At 60.9% G+C, this 18,218-nt stretch overlaps 2 protein-coding genes across 3 annotated transcripts; one reads left to right on the top strand and one right to left on the bottom strand.

Annotated features, from left to right (window-relative positions):
* The first annotated feature begins 819 nt into the window (after nucleotides 1-819).
* Nucleotides 820-8,943, top strand: MPG (N-methylpurine DNA glycosylase). 2 transcript variants are annotated; one of them, XM_028486038.2, is made up of 4 exons: nucleotides 820-972; nucleotides 2,976-3,209; nucleotides 5,872-6,043; nucleotides 8,499-8,943. In XM_028486038.2, the coding sequence occupies exons 2-4, from the start codon at nucleotides 2,988-2,990 to the stop codon at nucleotides 8,903-8,905; spliced, it is 801 nt and encodes a 266-aa protein (XP_028341839.1). In that variant the 5' UTR covers nucleotides 820-972; nucleotides 2,976-2,987; the 3' UTR covers nucleotides 8,906-8,943. The 2 variants fall into 2 exon arrangements, with proteins under 2 accessions (XP_028341839.1, XP_007130465.2); XM_007130403.3 differs by having other exon boundaries at nucleotides 5,872-6,076.
* NPRL3 (NPR3 like, GATOR1 complex subunit) lies at nucleotides 8,888-17,987 on the bottom strand (the record flags this gene model as incomplete). The annotated part of the gene is made up of 7 exons (XM_028486039.2): nucleotides 8,888-9,719; nucleotides 10,274-10,466; nucleotides 11,157-11,346; nucleotides 13,484-13,613; nucleotides 14,051-14,157; nucleotides 16,789-16,945; nucleotides 17,850-17,987. Coding segments are annotated over 7 exons (1,081 nt in total), but the record flags the coding sequence as incomplete, so codon positions are not given.
* Between the last annotated feature and the right edge of the window lie 231 nt (nucleotides 17,988-18,218).

The raw sequence follows: 18,218 nt of genomic DNA, 5'->3' as shown, positions 1-18,218 counted from the left end.
CCCAAAGGGCAGTGGCATACCTCACACTGCCCCCAGCCACTGCCCTGCAGGAGGAGTGTTCGTGGGTCCCCACAGCCCTCCTGCTGGCCTCAGTCTCTTCAGGAGGCTGGCCAAGCTCCAGCAGGCCCACCCCCGGACTTGGGCGGGCTCCTCTCAGCATCCTTCGGTGGTGGGAAGGGTGGGGGCCCCACTGCAGACACAGAATCCCAGGACCCATCCATATTGTGATGGGAGTGGTGGTGCTTCCAGAAAGGCCTGGGTCCACTTCCAGGACAAAGTCTTCCTGGCCCACTCCCCCGCCCTATCTGTCCCCTCCACCCAAATGCTCCACAGGTATGGAGCAAGTAATGCCCCTCCGCAGTCCCAAGGACCAGGGGCTCCGACACCACCTCCCTCACGCACACTGCACACGCACCCCACCGAACCGTCTGGGGCATCCCCAAACCACTACACCCCCAGCCGGGGCCCCTCTAGGGCCCAGTCAAGGTTCACAGGGACCAAGCCTCTTTCTTGGTGGTCTGACCACCAGCTGGAGGTCACCAGGTGTTGTGAGCGCTGCGGCTGCGGGGACCAGGGTGCAAGTGGGCGGGGGGCATGTCACTGGGAGGGGCGCGGGGAGGAGGGCTCCCCTCCACCCCAGCTGCCTGCTCCCCCTCCTCACACCACAACTGTCCCAGCATCCCCCGGCCTTTGTCCCGGACGGGAGGTAGGGCGCGAGTCAGCGGCGACGGCGGGGAACTCCGGTCGCTAGCCCGGCCCCTCCCCCGGGGCGGATCCGCGCCTGCGCCCGCCCCCTCCCCCCGCCGGGCTTCCGTCCTTCTCAGCGCAGGCGCCGGCTCCAGCCCCGGACCGGGCGGCGCTTCCGGGTGGGTGCTGGGGTGCGCTCCGCGCCGGGCTTGGCTCCGCGCCGGCAGGTACCAGCTTCGAGATCCCTGACGGAACCGCCGGTTGCCCGCGCGCCGCGGGGCCCAGGTGAGTGCGCGCCCAGGTGAGCGTGCTCCTCGCCGGACGCACGGCCGAAGGACTGGCTCGGGGGCGGACCCCCCCGGAGTAGCATCGCCACCGCAGTGAGCCCTGAGTTGGGAGCCAGTAATGTGCGCACGGGCCGCCCCTAGGCGTCTGCAGTTCCCAGACGAGCACCTGACGGCGGGGTTGGGCCGGCTCGGCTGCTCCACTTGCCAGAAACAAAGCCGAGGCCCGGCCCGAGGTCGCCACAGAGGTCTGGGAGGAGCGCCCGCCACCGGTTTCCTGGTTACGTGCTGGGCGCTCAGCCTGGCTCAGACGCCCCCTGCCCCGAGCCCGCCTGCCGCAGAAATGACCATAGGGTTGCCTCGAGGGGCCACTTCCCCACACTCCTCCTCCCGTCAGTGTCTGTCCCAGATGGATAAATGCTCTCCCTTTATTTACTAACCCACTGTTTGCCCAGGTTTTGATGGAGGGCTGGCGGGTCCCTTAGGTGCCCCATCCAGGCTGCTGTTTTCTGCCCTCCACTGGCTGGGCCCAGGCTGGGAAGAGACCCTTGTCCCCAGACCCTTGTCCCCAGGTTTTGCGTTTCTTCCTAACATTGGTGAGCGCTCGCTGTACCCAGACAAGTGCTTACCCGGCTTCTCATTTTATTCTCAGAACCATCTTGTGTGACAATGTTGGTTCCCTTTCTGCAGATGAAACAGAGGCACAGACACCTTAGGTCACTTTCTGGGGCAGGGTCACCCCACTCTTCAGCCTGAGGCTCTGAGGCAGGTTCAAATCCTAGTTCTGCAGAGGGGGAGCCAAGGCCTCTCTGAGCCTCAGTCCCAGGGCATCTGCATGAGCCGCCCCCCACCGCCCAGGGTGGGTCAGGGCAGAGACCCAGCGCCACCCCAGAGCCTCGGGGCAGGCCGGGGGCCAAACCTGGGCGGAGAACAGGGGCCGCAGCGTCCTGGAGTCAGCCTGTGGTGGGTGTTGGCAAATGCGCCTAGCTGCAGACACGGTCATATCAACATCCATTCTCAGCAGGCTGGCGGCTCCGGACAACATAGAATGTCAGCACTTAGGTTAAAAATAATGGGTCTGTCACATGCCAGGGAGGTACGGGAATCAGCCCCTGAGGAGGGTGTTTCCAGGCCCCAGCGCTCACCTGCTGCTCCTTTCCTTGGAGAGCAGCTGGTCCCAGAACGGCCAAGGGTGTGTGGTCAGGTTTCCCAGGCCCTGTGGCAGCAGGTGGGAGGCAGACAGTGCGCCGGTCTCGGCAGATCCTCCTCATTCCTCACACCTCACTTTTGCCTCACTTATCCTTATTCTGACATCCTGGGTCATGAGACAGAGGACAGCTGGGGACTCATTGGGGGTCACACCCTGAGCGCCTGGGATGGGGCCAAGTAGACGGTCTGCCTGGTGCTCACCCATGTGCGTGTGTCAAGCCTTCTGGGCCATTCTAGAAGGGGTCTGGCACAGTGGGAGCCCTGCCAGCATTGGGGAGGGGTGTGGATTACACAGTGACCCACAATCCGTTCCTCGGCCAGGCCCCACTGAGGTCACAGCTGTTTTAAAATTCCTGGTTAGGGGCAGGTGCAAAGGGAAGGGTTCCAGAAAGAAGCTCAGAAGTTCATTTGGAGACCACAAATGATGAGTGGCAATCAGAGGGTAGCAGCCCTCCTGTCCCAGGCTGGGGTGCCACTGTCCCCTCCCCAGGCCCTGCAGCCCTTTGCCACTCCTGCTTGTGGATGGCACATGCAGCAGAGTGGCTACCTTGTCACTGCCGCCACCAGCCTGCCTTCACGTCCCATCGTTTCCCAAGTCCTCCTGGGTCCCGGTGCAGGGCTGAGCATGCCAGGTATGGCTCAGGTATGGCATTCTGTTTGCACAGGCTGGTTGCCCTCGTTTTGCACATGAGGAGACAGGCAGGCAGTTGAATGAGTCCTTGAGCTCCTGACTTCACTGCACAACCATCTGTCCTCTCCTCTTCAGACCCTTTATCTTGTCCTTTCCCGTTTCAGCTTTCCTGAAGAATGGGGCAAAAAAAGCAGCGACTGTCGGAGGCCAAGCGGCATCAGAGCCCGCCAGATGGGACCCGGACAGCTTCCCCCAAGGAGCCCCGCTTGGGGCCACCCACGACCCTCGGCCCCCAGCGCAGCATCTATTTCTCAAGCTTGAAGGGCCGCCCTGCTCGCCTGGGATCAGAGTTTTTCGACCAGCCCGCAGTCCCCCTGGCACGGGCATTTCTGGGACAGGTAATGGAAATATAGCGGCGTGGCCTCTGTTGAAGGGTCATCACCGTGCAGCGTCTGTGGGCCCCAGCCCTCTCCCCGCTGGGCTCACGTCCCTGACTTGGCCCTGCGTGGCCTCATGCAGTCAGCCGCTTTGCCCACATTTGCTCCTGGGTAGCTTCACCTCAGTCAGCTGGGGCAGCGTCTGGGTCCAGTGTCAGCTGGGAAGAATGCCGAGGTTGTGAGGGGTGCCTGCCTGCTCTGGGCAGTGAGGACGGGGCAGCTACAACATTAGCCTTCCCCCTGGGGCTGTGGGAGCATTACCCCTGGTCCACCTGGGATTGCCCTCAGGGTAGGTTTCTTACAAGGACCACGGTCAATGCTGGCCCCTCTGTCTGTGAGGGGCTGCTTTTGCCTGCCCCGTTCTCTGACACAGTCAGTGCCCCTGCTGGAGCTTGTCTATGTGTGTAGCAGCTTTAGACACATGGCAGCTGAGGCCATGGCCTGTGGGCTGCCCAGCATCAGGATTGTCTTGATGAAGGACAGCCTCCTTCTCCTCACAGTGGCTCACAGTGCCAGAGCTGGCTTCCCAGCAGCCCCTGCAGCTCCAAGTTCTGGGGTGGGAAGCAGGACCGCCCAGGGCCCTTGGGGGTGGAGCCCGTCACCATGCTGTGTGTACATGGCATGTGCCGCAGCAGCAGAGTTTTGGCCACATCTGTCTGGAGTACCATCTGGCTAGGCCTGGCTTTCTGGTCCTCCTGGAGGTTCCATGGCTACCCTGTGTCCTTTAGTGAGCCTACTTTTAAGTTAAAATGGCCAAGGAGAGTCAGTTTCTATGGCTAATAGAAAATTGGTGCCAGGAACAGATCCTAAAATGTGAGTTAGTGGAGTGTGACCTGAAGTGTGACCTCATTGAGAAGGGACCAGAGTCTGCTCCCACGAGGATGCTTTCAGCTGCAGTAGCCAGAAGGTCCTTGTAAAAGCACCTTAAGTCAGGAGAGGTTATGATCTCATGTAAAAGCGCACATGGGGCAGGTGGGCCCAGCATCAGGTCGAGGGCCCAAGGGCCTCAGTGTGTCACAGTCTCCCCCTAGGCTCCCCTAGGCTTGCATCACGCCTGTTTGAGCCTGAGGGTAGACAGGGTGATGTCCAGCAGAGAAGGGAGGGTCTCACCCTGTATGTGCTTTTGGGAGGAGAGCCTTTTTCATTACCTCCCAGTGGATGTCCTCACAGACCTCTTGACCAGGCTTGGGTCATGCACTCATCCTTAATCAGGTCACTGCAAGGAGCAATGAGTTGCCATGACAACCCAGACCACTCTTGTGTCACCCTCTTGGCTGAGAAGGGTCTTGCCTCTCTCGGGACCCTCCACCAGCAAGGAGGAGATGCTTATAATGGGGGTGAGGGGCAACCACCATCTGCTATCTGGAAGTGATATCAGTGAACTTCAGGACAGGAAAGAAGACAGTGAGGAAAGGGCTGTGGGAGGCTCCTCCCCAGGCCCCATGGAGGTGTCAGGCTGACAGGGAATGCTCCCTCTCATCTCCTGGGAAGATGGGAGGGAGGCCTCATCTGAGGTGCTCTGGCCAAGCCCACCTGTGCACACATACGCGGATTTATGGGCTTTGTCTCCAGGAAGGCCTCCTCTAACCCTTACCCCGGAGTCCAGCCTCCAGCACACCCCTTCCTGCCCCCACGACACTGACCCTGGCTGCAGACATACTGAGCTCCATGGGCTAAGGCATGGTGGCCTGGCCGTCCAACTTGCCTAAGGCTCTGGCCTAAGGACAAGGCAGGTGCTAGAGACAGCCCTGGTGAGGTGGCTGGCCCCTGAAACTCCACTGTGAACCCTGGTTGAGTCAGACCTGGGGCTCTGGACACTGGGCATGACAGCTGGCCATTCCTGGGGCCGTACCATGGTGATGCATGGCGAAGGGCAGAGGGGCTCCAGGCGGGGGAGTACTCAGCTCCCGGGGTACTCAGCGCTCCGCAGGCCCTGCCTGGCTCTCCTGTGGCCTACTGTGTTCTCCTAGGTGCTCTGCTGGCCTGAGGGCACCCACCCCTCTGGGGACAGCCCCTGACAACTGCCCCCTGCCCTGTCCTCGGCTGGCCCCTCTGTCCCCTCCTGTACCCACCCTGCCCAGGGTGCTGTCCGAGGCAACCGTCGCCAGGCTCGCCTTCCTGGCCTGCTGTCTGCGCTGACCCACTCCTTGTGGAGCTCGTTACCCCCAGGGCCGTGGGCCAGGCCTGGGGCACTGCAGGGCAGCTGGTCCTGCTGCTTTCAGAGTTGGCTGGGTGGGGGCTGAGTGTGACGGTCCTTTGCAGTTAGTCCAGGGGGAGGGGGCTCCACAGGCTCTGGAATCCCAGGCAGGGCCCTGTGCCCTTCACACTGCTCGGCCCCAGGCTAGGCTTTAAGTCCAAGGGGACCCTGCTGAGAGGAAGTGCGAGAATTCACTAGTGCTGGTGCCCAGCCCAGCCCAGGCCGGCCTGAGATGGCTGCACCCTGTGGACAGGACACTTGGTGAGCAGGGCCTGTGGCCCAGTGGTCCAGCAGGATGGAGGGGATGGTGGGGAAGAGCCGGCTGTACCTGGGTGTCCTGTACCTGTACACCCTGAGCTGGGGAGATGAGTCCAGGCTGTGGACTGTCAGGGTGGAGCAAACCCGGCTCCTTCCTACGCTGAGCAGGTCTTGGTCCGACGGCTGGATGATGGCACAGAGCTTCGTGGCCGCGTCGTGGAGACTGAGGCATACTTGGGGCCAGAGGATGAAGCTGCCCATTCGAGGGGCGGCCGGCGGACCCTCCGCAACCGCGGCATGTTCATGAAGCCAGGGACGCTGTATGTGTACCTCATCTATGGTGTGTACTTCTGCATGAATGTCTCCAGCCAAGGTGAGCGGTGCTGGGGCTTGGGGAAGCAGGAGGCCTGGACAGAGCCCCCTCAGCTGGCAGACCCCAGGAGGACCAGGTTGGCTAGGTGATTGAGCAAGGGATTCCCTTGCTAGACTAGGCGAGGGTTTCAGGAGCTTTGGCTGCACGGATGGTGGTTAGAGGTGCCAGGGGCCCCAAAGAATAGAGGTCACGGGTTGACTTGTACACAGAGCACATGGGTTCACGAGCCCACCGCTGGCCCCATAGCTCGGTGCTGGTGTCACTGCCGGCCCAGAGAGGACTCGGGAGGGGCTGATGTGGGGAAACAAGAATGAGATCGATTTGGGGTGAGCTGGGCTCAGGCAGGAGCCTCGCCAGGCGGCCTCGCCAGGCGGCCAGTTATGGGGTCTGGGTCAGTTGTTCTCGACTGGGGATGATACTGCCACCCTGGGGAACATTAGGCAATGTCTGGAGACATTTTTGGTCATCACATCTGTGGGGATGCTCCTGGCCTCTAGTGGGTGGAGGCCAGGGAGGATGCTCAACAGTTCACAGTGCACAGGATGGCCAACTCCACAGAATCGTGGCCCCAAAGGTCAGCGGTGCCGATGGGAGAGATGCTGGTCTAAAGCTCCCGGGAGGGTCCACGCACCTTGGGGGACCCACTGGGTCTTTCGTGGGTAGGCAGCTGTGTTTTCTGAGTGGTCTGTGCTGAGAAGGAAGCGCCCGGCACCTTCTTGCCAGAGCCACTGCTGACCAGCAGCGGCGGGGGTGGGGGGGTGGTCTGCCTAGCCCACTCTGGCTAGCCAGTCCTAGCGTCCATCTGCCAAGCCTCCCACCACCGTCGCAAGATGAATGAAGGCTCGAGGACAGTAAGGGGCTGCCGGTCACACACGTGGAAGGATTCCATTAACGTGTGAGTTGTGATTGCCCAGAATGGACAGCTGGGGATGCCTGATGCCAGAGCCACAGGGCCAGAGGACACAGGGAATCCACGACTGGCCCTGTGCCCAGCAGAAGGCAGGTGCTGGGTGAAACTGAGTGACAGGGACTGCCCCCGAGGGCCCTGTTATCAGGCGCAGAGCTTATTCCGGTCGCTGAGCTTTTCTCTGGCGTTAGAACCAACCCCTCACGTGAGAGGAGACTGCACTTAGACAAGGGGCTGCAGTCAGTGAGGAAAGGGAGGAGCCCAAGTTTCTGTGGGTACAGTGGACAGAGCAGATGTGGGAGGTGGTGTGTTACTTTCTGGTTACGTGACCAGGATGCCTCAGGAACGTCGAGGTTAGGGGAGCAGAAAACCACATGGGTACAGACAGGGCCAAGGGTCATCCAGGTGGAGTGAGGGAGAGGGGCAGCCAAGACAGTCCTTGCCTGTGGGGTGGAGGCCGTGCAGAGACCGGGACTTGGGGCTGCGCGGTTGGTGCAGGCAGACGGGGTTGGCGGGGGGTGATGGGGAGGCCTGGTGCGACGAGGTAGGGGTGTCCTGTTCGTCAGGAGTCTGGACTCAGGTGCATCCCAGGAGAGGAGGGGTCAGCTACTCCTCCAGACCTGTCTGCAGGTGGTACCTACCCACTACGCTCAGGATGGAACCAGAGGGAGCTTTGAGGCCAGTGAGGGGAGCGGCCCAGGAGTCACAGAGGGACTAAAACTCAAGGCTTTAGGTGCCCTTGGGCACATCCTGAAGTGCTTTGAAAGCTGGCTGGTTAAGGGGCATCTGGTCGCACACACCCCCACACTTGCTGTTTGTGCAGGAGGCCAGCTCTTGGGTGCCGATGGGAAGGCCTGTGTGGCTGAGGCCTGAGAGAGGGACTGGCCTGGCCACGCCTCAGGCTGAGCCCCTCAGACTCCCAGCTAGCGAGTGGGCTGAGAGTCAGGGGAGCAGGTGTCCCAGGACACTGGCCTTGCTGGAGGATCAGGGCGCCTCTCTCCAGGGCGCAGGGAGTAATCACTGTCCCCAGCCAGGAATCCAAGGGGGTCTGGACAGATGTGTCTTCTCGAGGGAATCCCTGGGCCTGGGTGTCTGTTTGCCGTCCCACAAGTGGCCTGGACTGGGTGGGGAGGGGACCCCACGGAGGTGGGGTGCTATGTCGGTACCTCTTGCTCTGTCAGTTTCCGCACTGGGTCCTGGGGTGGGGCTCACCTGCGTCCTGTGCACACTGGTGGCTGCTCCAAGCCAGGCTTCCAGCTTCCCCAACAGCCAGTGGGGGAGATGGTTGGGGGACCCTGGGGTTTTCTTTGCTGACCTCACAGAGGGAGCCAGGGAGCTCCATGCCTCCCCAGCTGGTGCCCGTAGGAGGCACAGGTGCCTTGTGGGTGCAGGTGTGCAGGAGGGGGAGGCAGGCTGAGGGTCTGGACGGTGAGTGAGCACAGGTGTCACCCCCGAAGCTTTGGTCGGGCCTTGGGTAGCGGGGCAACAGCCTGGGAGGCTTCATCTCTTCCACAGGGGACGGGGCATGTGTCCTGCTCCGAGCGCTGGAGCCCCTGGGGGGCCTGGAGGCCATGCGGCACCTTCGCCACACCCTCCGCAAAGGCGCTGCTGGACGAGCCCTCAAAGACCTTGAGCTCTGCAACGGTCCCTCCAAGCTGTGCCAGGCCCTGGCCATCGACAAGAGCTTCGACCAGCGGGACCTGGCCACAGACGAGGCTGTATGGCTGGAGCGGGGCCCCCTGGGGCCCAGTGAGCTAGCTGTGGTGGCAGCAGCCCGAGTGGGCATAGGCCATGCAGGAGAGTGGGCCCTGAAGCCCCTGCGCTTCTATGTGCAGGGCAGCCCCTGGGTCAGTGTGGTAGACAGAGCGGCCGAGCGGGACGCACAGGCCAGAGCAAAGGCCGGCCAGGATGAGGATTTTTAATTGTTTAAAAATGAAATAAATGCTGTGTTTATAGAAAACAGTGTCATTTGTGTCTCGGCCGGAGCCCCCGTCGGTGGCCAGCTCGTCTCTGTAGGAGGACCCGGGGCCAGCAGGCGCACTTCCTCCTCAGGCCTGAGGCAGCCGTGTGTGGGGAGCACCAGTGCAGACACCCCCGCCAAGGGGAAGCTAAGACAGCTGCGGGACACCGTTAGCCCAGGTCCTCGTGCCTCAGGTGGCACGGGGGTGACCGCTTGGCCAGGGCCTCCTGGTGGCTAACACAGGACTGTGGTGGGGGGAGGGGCTGGGCCAGGCACCAGCAAGCTGGGGGGAAGGGTGCCTGCAGGCGGCCAGTGCTGGCCATACAGGCCAGGCCAGGCCCTCGGACCTGAAGCTCTGGACGGCCCAGGCCCAGGGAACACGGGAGGGCGGGTGGGGCTCTGAGAGAAATACGGGCCAAATTGGTGTGGGCAGCATGCAAACCTCACTCAGAGGCAAGAGTCCTGGACGCTCTCCCAGCTCGAGCCTCACCTCAGCTCAGAGCCCCTGAGGCTGTTTCCAGGACTGGAGGCGGGTGAGGATGTGGAGAGCAGGGGCCCCATGGGGAGGGAAGGAGCCTGGGGTCGGGGAGGCTCCCTCCAGTGCCCCAGCTCAGGTGAGCAGGGCCTGGAAGACAGTGATGACCGGATCCTCGTGGGTGGTCACCACCAGGACACTGCGGAACTTGTCCACAAGCGCGAGCAGCTGGGAGCGCCGCGTGTTCTCGTTGTACATGATCTCCTCCAGGTGGTGGCGGCCGCGGAAGTAGTGCAGGAGCCTGGGGGGTGGGGGGTGGGTATGAGCACAACTACAGAGCTGGCGGGAGCGGGGGGGCTCCTCAGACAGGCCCCTGCCCCAAGCAGTGCCCTGGACCCACTGCCCACCGTGGCCCCTGAAATGTCACCCCGCCTCAGTGCCCTGACGGAGGTGAGGGTAGTGCACGGTCAGCTGGCAGCTTCTCTGCATCATGCTGCTGTGGCTCTTGGGGCACCTCGGCTGGGGGCTCAGTCCCTGACAACCTGACGCTCCCAGAACACCATACACCCAGCACACCCAACTCAGGGTTGGGTGTGACAAGTCTGTGTCACCTATGGTGTGGAGACCAAGGGCCCCACCCTATCTCCATGAGGACAAGAACTTGGTGCTGCTTCCCAAGACGTGACAAGAAACACCCAGGAAGTACAGGAGAGACCCCCACATGCAGGTGCCAGGTGGGGACGGCTGTGTACTGGAGATGCCACCTCAACCAGTGAGGGCTGTTTGCCATCGGGATTTAAACTGAGATCCACTTTCTGTCCTGACCCTAGATGTGGCCCCTGCTCCACCCTCCACCTGGCAAACATGCGGAGGTCCTCAGGGTTCTGTGCCGCGGGCACGCTGAGGATGGCTGCCCGTTCATGCTCGGACAGGCTGGCCAGCAGGTTCTCCGTCATCCTCCTGTTGAGTGGCGAGTCTCCACTGGGGAGCAGCTCTGCACTGGAGTTGTCCATGCTGGGGCTGGTGAGGGTCATGTCATCACTGCTGGCTGAGGACAGGCACAGTCAGGGAGCGGCTGCCCCCAGCCCCACGAGTCACCTGCGCCCACCTGGGCATTAACTGCTGTGCCCTTGGAGAGCAGCCCCTCACCCCAAGGCCAGCCTGGTCATCCAACCCCTGCCACCCACTCAGAGGACAGGAGCCCTGGGCAGGCAGGTCCGGCACTGAGCCTGATGTCCAAGGCCCCGCCTTAGCCTGGGGAGGTGCCTCCCCTAAGCCTTCCAGCCCGTCTTCCCCAAGCCAGGGACCTGGGGCTTGGGGCTGCCGCCTTAGGGGGCACACCGTGGGCAAAACAGCTCCTTCAAAAAGGGACTATGACAGTCACTGTCTCCTCATAGGCCCTGAGCACGGAGGTTTCAACGGTCCTCCCAGGGATGGGCTGTGGTCTGCTCTGACCCCAGGCTGGGCCAGGCTGCTCCCGACTCAGCAAGGTAGAGCCTCATCCTCAGAGAGGTGGGGGAGGGGGCCTCCCCGAGGGAGAGCTGCCCAGCTGGGTGAAGTGGCAGCCTCGGGGACACAGCTGCCCACGGGCACTGTGTGTGCACGTTTTCGAGTGCAGCCCTGTGAAGGTGCTGTGGTCATTCCCTGCGGCGCCCAAATTGGGCCTCCTGGCCGCCTGCCTCTTCCAAGGGCGCCCAAGGTGCTCACCCCCCACCAGACAGATGCCCTGTGGTCCTACTTGGGGAGCCAAAGCTGAGGGCATTGGGCGTGCTGAGGCTGCGGCCGCCAACCCTGGTGGTGAGGGGCGTGTCATCCTCCCGGGGGCGGGGCTCATCCTCACTGGGCGAGGCCATCAGGCAAACGTAGGTGTGCAGTTGGACCAGGAGCCTGCGCTGCAGCATCCACACCACCATCTGGATGAGCTGCGTCTGCAGGATGGGCAGGCCTGAGACATGACCCCCAGGTCACCCTGGAGGTCAGGATAAGGCCCCACACCTCAAGAGAAGGAGCGCCCAGCCGCCAGCCGCTCTGCAACCCCAACTCCCGTCCAGGGGAGGCAGCGGGGCCACACCGGCCCTTGCTCCATCACACACCCAGGCTGCCCACGGCTGTCCTTTCTTGCCCAGAGCTGAGGAGCAGGACCTGTGACGCGGAGGACCTGCTCTGCCTCCTCTTCCCTAGCCCACTGGCCTCTGTGGGGACCCTGGACACTGTTCAGAAAGAGGCTGCTGGCAGCTGCCCTGAGAGCAAAAAAGTCCTCCCCTTGGGTCAACCTGAAAGCCTGCCCGGAGACAGGGATGCCTGTGCAGGTGGTGCTCCAGCAGCCGTGAGTGGGGGCGTGTGTGCACATGGCCTCCACGTCCTCAGACCCACAAACCCGCCTGCTCATCCCTGGGGGTCCCTTGCTGGGAGGGGCTGGCTGACTGGGCATGGAAATAGGGGCATATGTGACCCAGTCACACCAAAGAAAATTGAAAAGGATTGTAAAATAATTAAATTATAAGGGACTTCCCTGGTGGTCCAGTGGTTAATACTCCTTGCTCCCAATGCAGGGAGCCCGGGTTCGATCCCCGGTCGGGGGACTAAGATCCTACATACCACAACTAAGCCTGCGCACCGCAACAAAGACCCAGCGCAGCCAAAATAAATAAATAAATAAATTTAAATAAATAAAAATTGTATTAAATTAAGAGACTTCATCAGCACTTGAGCACATTCTCGGCCTGTAGTAGTAGGTATGGAAGGCGGCGGCCTCACCCTGGGACTGAGCAGAACCAGAACTGGCTCCATCCGGGCCCCTCGGGCTTGGCCTAGAAAAGCCACCCGCCATCCGGACCATCGGGAAGTTTCCGCTGGGGAGGGGAGAGGGTGAACATGCAAAGTGTGTCTTTTATTCAGCTGGCACGACCTGGCACAGTTCCTGGAAACCAAAGGTGCCATGAAAGACGGCATTCAGAACAGTCACACTTGGCATCTAAATGAGCAGACCAACAGGGTCTCCTCCTCATTCACAACTTGAGGAGGAAAAGGGTTTGCTTTTAAGCTTTTAAGGACTGTTTTTGCCTAACAGACCTGGCACTTATTAAAGCAAATACTTTACTTTTGAAGACAAAGCCTTGAGAACACCCAGACCCATCTCCGACACCTGTCCCACCTGGCCCTGCCCAGAGCCCCAGAGCCCCAGAGCCCCAGGACTGCAGTGGAGGGGAGGAGGCAAAGCCTCTCGGATCCAGGCTACACTCAACGGAAAAGGGTTTGCTTTTAAGCTTTTAAGGACTGTTTTTGCCTAACAGACCTGGCACTTATTAAAGCAAATACTTTACTTTTGAAGACAAAGCCTTGAGAACACCCAGACCCATCTCCGACACCTGTCCCACCTGGCCCTGCCCAGAGCCCCAGAGCCCCAGGACTGCAGTGGAGGGGAGGAGGCAAAGCCTCTCGGATCCAGGCTACACTCAACCCTGCCACAAACGCAGAACTCACCAGTTCGCTCCACACGTCTCACCCCTCCCTGGTGGCCAGCCCACCACACCCAGCACCCCTGCCTGCCTCTCGCCCTGACCAAGACCCAGGACCCCTTGGATGAGGAGATTCTGGGGACCAGTGAGCCCAGGACTTATACCCACAGACCCTGTGGCCACCTGGACCATGACAGGCAGGGGAGGGAGTAGGAGTGTAGGGACCAGGCTCAGTGAAAACAAAATCCCCTCTGCGTCCCCCAACTATGTGATCCCCAGGCCCAGAAGGGGGCACCAAGTGGCTCTGTCCTCCCAGGAGAGGTCACCGATCTCTTGTCAATTGGGCCTCTTAACTGCGTTCTAACCCTAAGAAGTGCCCACCATGGGCAGGGGGGCTCCATGCGGGGAGGGACTTGCAATGCCCAAGTGTCTGCAGGCGGCCTAGCCAGGGACCCGGCTTCTGGTCACCCTGGCAGGGCAGGTACCACCTACACAGCAAGCACCTCCCGCCAAACCAAGGCTAAAAGCACAGCAGCACTGAGAGCCTGGGATCAGGGACTGACGCCAGGTGGGTGGTTCCTGGGCTCCCTGAGCTCCTGAGACTCACCTCCTGCACAGCGGGGGCCAGGGGGTTCCTAAATTCTGACAAGGAGACCGGCAAGGAGAACTTAGCGAGGACAGACGGCAGGTCGTGAGATGGAAACTGGCGTGAGAACTGCTCAGCCAGCGGAGAGTACCTGGGGACAGGGATGAGGGTCCATGAGCTCAGAAGACCTCCCCACCATTCAGGCGTCGGCACCCTCGCCATGAGCCTGTGGTGGGCAGGAGGGGGCGCAGCCTGGTGGGTGGGCCAGGATGGGTGCAATGAGGACAGAACCCAGATGCTTTCCCCACACTACAGCCCCTATGAGCCCCCAAGTCAAGGCCAAGGCTCCTGACCTCCCACCAGTTGCCCCATGCAGCACCCACTGGCCGGCAGGTACAGGCAGGCGCAGACCCTTCCTGGAGGCCGTAGGTGCTGAAAGAGCACAGGCCAGGGATGCCATGCAGGGCTGGACCAGGCCAGAACTGGAACGTGGGCCCAGCTGACCTGGGGAGCACCACCTGGCCGGCCATGCCAGTCACACCCCTGCCCGCTCGGGGGCCCTGGGCTCTGGCAGCCAGGGGGACTCACAGACACACACTGGCGTTGGGAGAAAGCATGTAGACGTTGTTCTCACACAGCGGGTAGATGATGATGGCCTTGCCCCAGTACACCAGGTGCGCCGCAAGCTGGAAAACCTGCGGGCAGAGGGCCGGGAGGGCAATGCTGGGGAGGCCAACCCACGCAGGCCCCTGGCTCATGGCCACAAGCCTCTCCATCACTGGTCCCTGAGCCGTCCTGGCTGGCACCAGCACAGGGACGCTGGGGCACCCGAGATGAGGCCAGTCCAGCTGATCAAGGGGCTTGGCTGCACATCCCGGCAGAGGCCAGCCCACAGCCCAGCCGGCACCCAGCACGGGGACGGGGCTCCACGTGACAGTGGATGTGGGTCACTGCACCTGCCCCCACTCCACACACTCATCCCTGGAGAACATCCCACTCTCCTGCTGCCCTGGACTCTCAAGACATCAGGATGGGCCACACACAGACCATGATGCCAGGACAGGGAGCCAGGGTGAGACCACGGCAACGGGCACCGCTCATACTGCAGCACCACAGCCAAGTGCCTCTGAGGGTGCATGCATACCTGTGACAGTGCCGGGGACACCTCTACCTCGTCTCGTCAAACAGGGCCTCCAGTGCCACAGCCAACTCAAACACAGAAGAAATTTCAGTTCCATTGCTGACCCTCTTCTTTCTCAGCCCAAGTCCCAGTGCTGATGGCTCTAAAGGACACAGGCCCCCTTCCCTCCATCTCTGCCACCACCCTCGCCCAATGGGCTCCACCTCCCACCTCTCCCTGCAGCCAGAGCGCCCTCTGCAGGCCACAAGTCTAAAATCAGGATCACCCGGCTGGAGTCAAGCTGTCAGCAGGGAGACTGTTCTTTGCTTCCAAGCTGCTGTGACCACTCGTCTCATCTCTGCCTCATGGTCACATCCCCGCCTCCCTCTCACAAGGGCCCACCCAGATCATCCAGGATCATCACCCTGTCTCAAGGGCGTTATTCCCGTCTGCAAAGTCCCACATAAGGAAGGTCACACTCACAGGTCCCAGGCATTATTAGGTCTACGGGGCCACTGTTCACCCAATCACAAGTAATGTGTAATCCTAATTTTGTTATTCAAAGATTATGTGTTAATATGTATATAAAAAGCTTGGAGAAATCTAGGTTACCACTAGGATACGGGATTATGGGGACTTTCTCTTTTTCTGTTTATAATTTGTATGATATTTGAATTTTAATAAGAATATATTAATTTCATCATGACAAAAAACCCTCAAAATACTTATAGAGCTTTTTTGCCTAGGATGGAACATGAGTGATTTTAAATCATCTGGTGACATTCACACCTGTGCTTGAGGTTCCAGCTGGGCTCGCTGGCCTCCCTCCCCACGGGGCCTCCGCTAGGTGGTTTGCTGCAGGAAGCAGCAGTCCCAGAGGCTGGTAAGGTCCACCACCAGGGCTGGGCCCCAGGGGGCGTCTGCACGACCACACCAGCGGCAAACCCTGATTTGCACCGGGTTCAGTGGGGAGGGGCATGGAAGGAAACAGCAAGGGGACCCCATGGCAAGGCCAGGGAGAGGCGAAGGGGACATCATCAGAGCTTTGTCTGTGTCTGGGGGAACTGTAAGGCACAGCGTCCAAACAGGCTCCGTGTTGGGCAGCCTCAGGGGACAGCGAGGGTCACCCCCTCAGAGCTGCACACTCACAGGCATCTGCCGATCAGCCAGTACTGGTCAGAACACAAACTCCGCGGTACACACACAACAGCTAGCGCGTTAAATGTTCTGTGTCTCGTGGGTGCTAGGAAGGCAGTCCAGGAGCCCATGTGAAACACCAAGGCAGAGTCCGATAAACACTTTCAGACGGGGTGGACAAAGGTCATGGAGTAGAGACGGGGGAAGGGCTTATTCGGGACGACAGAATCCAGAAAGGCTGCTTTGGGGAAAAATGGCCTGAGAGTCAGGCCTGGTAGACAAGCTCCCCCAACATGCTAAGGAGCAAAGGCCAAGGGCTCCCTGGAGGTGCCTCGCAGGGGCCTAGGTGGGCCTGCCTCATGGTGCTCCACCCTTGGCCTTTGTAGGAGCCGCTGGTCCCTGGGCCGGGCCCTGCTGCCCCCTGGCGGTCACACAGTGCCCCGTTCCAGACCCTGAGTCCACCCTCAGGCTGTCGCTTGGAAGGCCCCCTGCCCCCGGCCTCCAACTTCTCCCTGTGCTTTTCCTTGCCCCAAGCCCCTGCCAAGGTTCAAACCAGATCCACGGCCAGGGCAGAGGGGACCCCATCTGATCAGAAAGGGCAGCTCATGAGCACGTAGCTCGGCAAGGAGGTGGCACCTTGCACAGACACAGGCCTGTGTGCCCGCGGGGCGTGGCAGGGGGAATCAAGGCCACTGGGTTTGGTGCTGGCTCTGCACAGCTCCCACATGGGCTAAGGCACCCCAGCCCTGGCTCTGGTCCTGTGCTTCAACCCTGCAAGCCCCCAGCCCTGGCTCTGGTCCTGTGCGGCCCCGTCACCTGGCACCACGACGGCCTCACTCCTCTGCCGCGGTTTCACTGCCCCCTCCCTCCACAGAGGAGGAAGTCAATCCCAAGGCCCTGATCCCAGGTCGGACTCCAGATCCACCCATCACCACAGCAGGCCATGCAGCAGCCCTCGGCTGGACGGAGGCCCTCGGGAGGCGGCTTAAGGCGCCATCTGTGATGCGTCCAGCCCCTCCCTGCTGCCCATCCTGCCCACCCAGGGTGTCTCCTCAAGCCCCCAGGGTACCTGCAGCAAGGCCAGGTCTGCGTCCTGGGCCAGCTGCTGCAGGTTCTTCACAGCAGACGTGGTCTTGATCACACGCACCAGGGCTGGGGAGCAGTCGATCGGGAGCTCGCCCAGCAGGGACTTCTCGTCGCTGAGCAGCAGCAGGGCGTGGTACGGGCTGTGGGGCAGAGACACGGGTCAGCAGAACCAGCGAGCCCCAGGCCCCTGCCCTGCGTGTGCACCTGCAGAGAAGAGGCTGGGGAGGAAGCGGAAGACAGTGCTGTGCCCTGAGGCCTTTAAAAACCTGCAAGGATCACCCACAGAAAAAACTGAGGAAGGCCTGACGGGTGACCCGGCTCCATCCCACCTCTGGGATTGCCCAGCAAACGTTCATTCAAAAACAAGTGAATCTTTCCTAAGGAAAGAGTCCCAAATATGGGAAAAGCAAAATCCCCACTGCAGACTATGAACAGAACTACCTAGAAATACGCTTAGGAAGGAAGCCCGGGGCGGCGCACAGGCCTGGGGAGGGAGGAAGGACCAGGCAGTGCTTTGCTTTCTGTCGTCTCAACATTTTCTGTTATGTACCCAGATTTCTTTTTCTGTTTAAAAAACATTTAAGGAAACACAGGACTTGGTGGAGGAGGGGGAGGCAGAAGATTGGGCTCAGCACTTTCCTTGAAGGAAATCAGTGACATGAAGAAACAGATCTCACAAGTTCTGATCTGAGCAGGAGGTCCGGTGAGTAACACCATGAAGACAAAACACTTCCCGTGGCCGGCTCCCGGCCACTGCCATGATGCTCAGCCCCACAGCCCTGCCCAGGCCCTCGTCTGGGACCACAGCACAGCACCCCGCTTGGCCAGGCAGTGCTGAGAGGGCCCGTGGGGCACCTGGGGTGGTCATCTCTAGACAAAACTGGACACAAAAGCGTGTGTTTTTACTCTGTGAACAGCAGCACCCTACCTGCCAATTTCTGTGGCAGGAAGAGGAAAATACAATTTTTGGAACCAAGTACTTGGTAAACCTCAGGACACAGGAGAGCAGGGCCCCGGCAGGATGTGCGTGGGGCTGGCACTCACCGGATGGCCTTCAGGCTCCGCTCGATGGCCTCAGGGGGTATGAGGCTCGTGGCCGCGTAGTGGATCTTATGGGGCAGGCAGAAGCTCACCTCCAGCCAGCTGTTGACGTGGAGCCGCACCACGCCAGACGTGCACAGGCTGCAGAGAGCGGGCCGTCAGCCACCCACACAGCAGCTCCCAGCCATGCACACATCCACACAGACCCCCCCCCCTGAGGGCGCCTCCTCCCGGCACACAGAGGAAACTGCAGGGGGAGACTTCCAGAGCAAGAAAGCATCTTGTCCCAGACCTCAGTATGTGTAAGAGAAGAAAAAGTATTAGGAACACCCACAAAAACTGTATTCCTGGCCAGCCCTGGAATCTGTAGTC

The sequence above is a fragment of the Physeter macrocephalus genome, unplaced genomic scaffold, assembly GCF_002837175.3.
Source record: "Physeter macrocephalus isolate SW-GA unplaced genomic scaffold, ASM283717v5 random_733, whole genome shotgun sequence".
Classification (NCBI taxonomy): domain Eukaryota; kingdom Metazoa; phylum Chordata; class Mammalia; order Artiodactyla; family Physeteridae; genus Physeter; species Physeter macrocephalus.
Note: the sequence above shows the minus strand (reverse complement) of the source record. Positions and strands in the feature narration are given on the sequence as shown.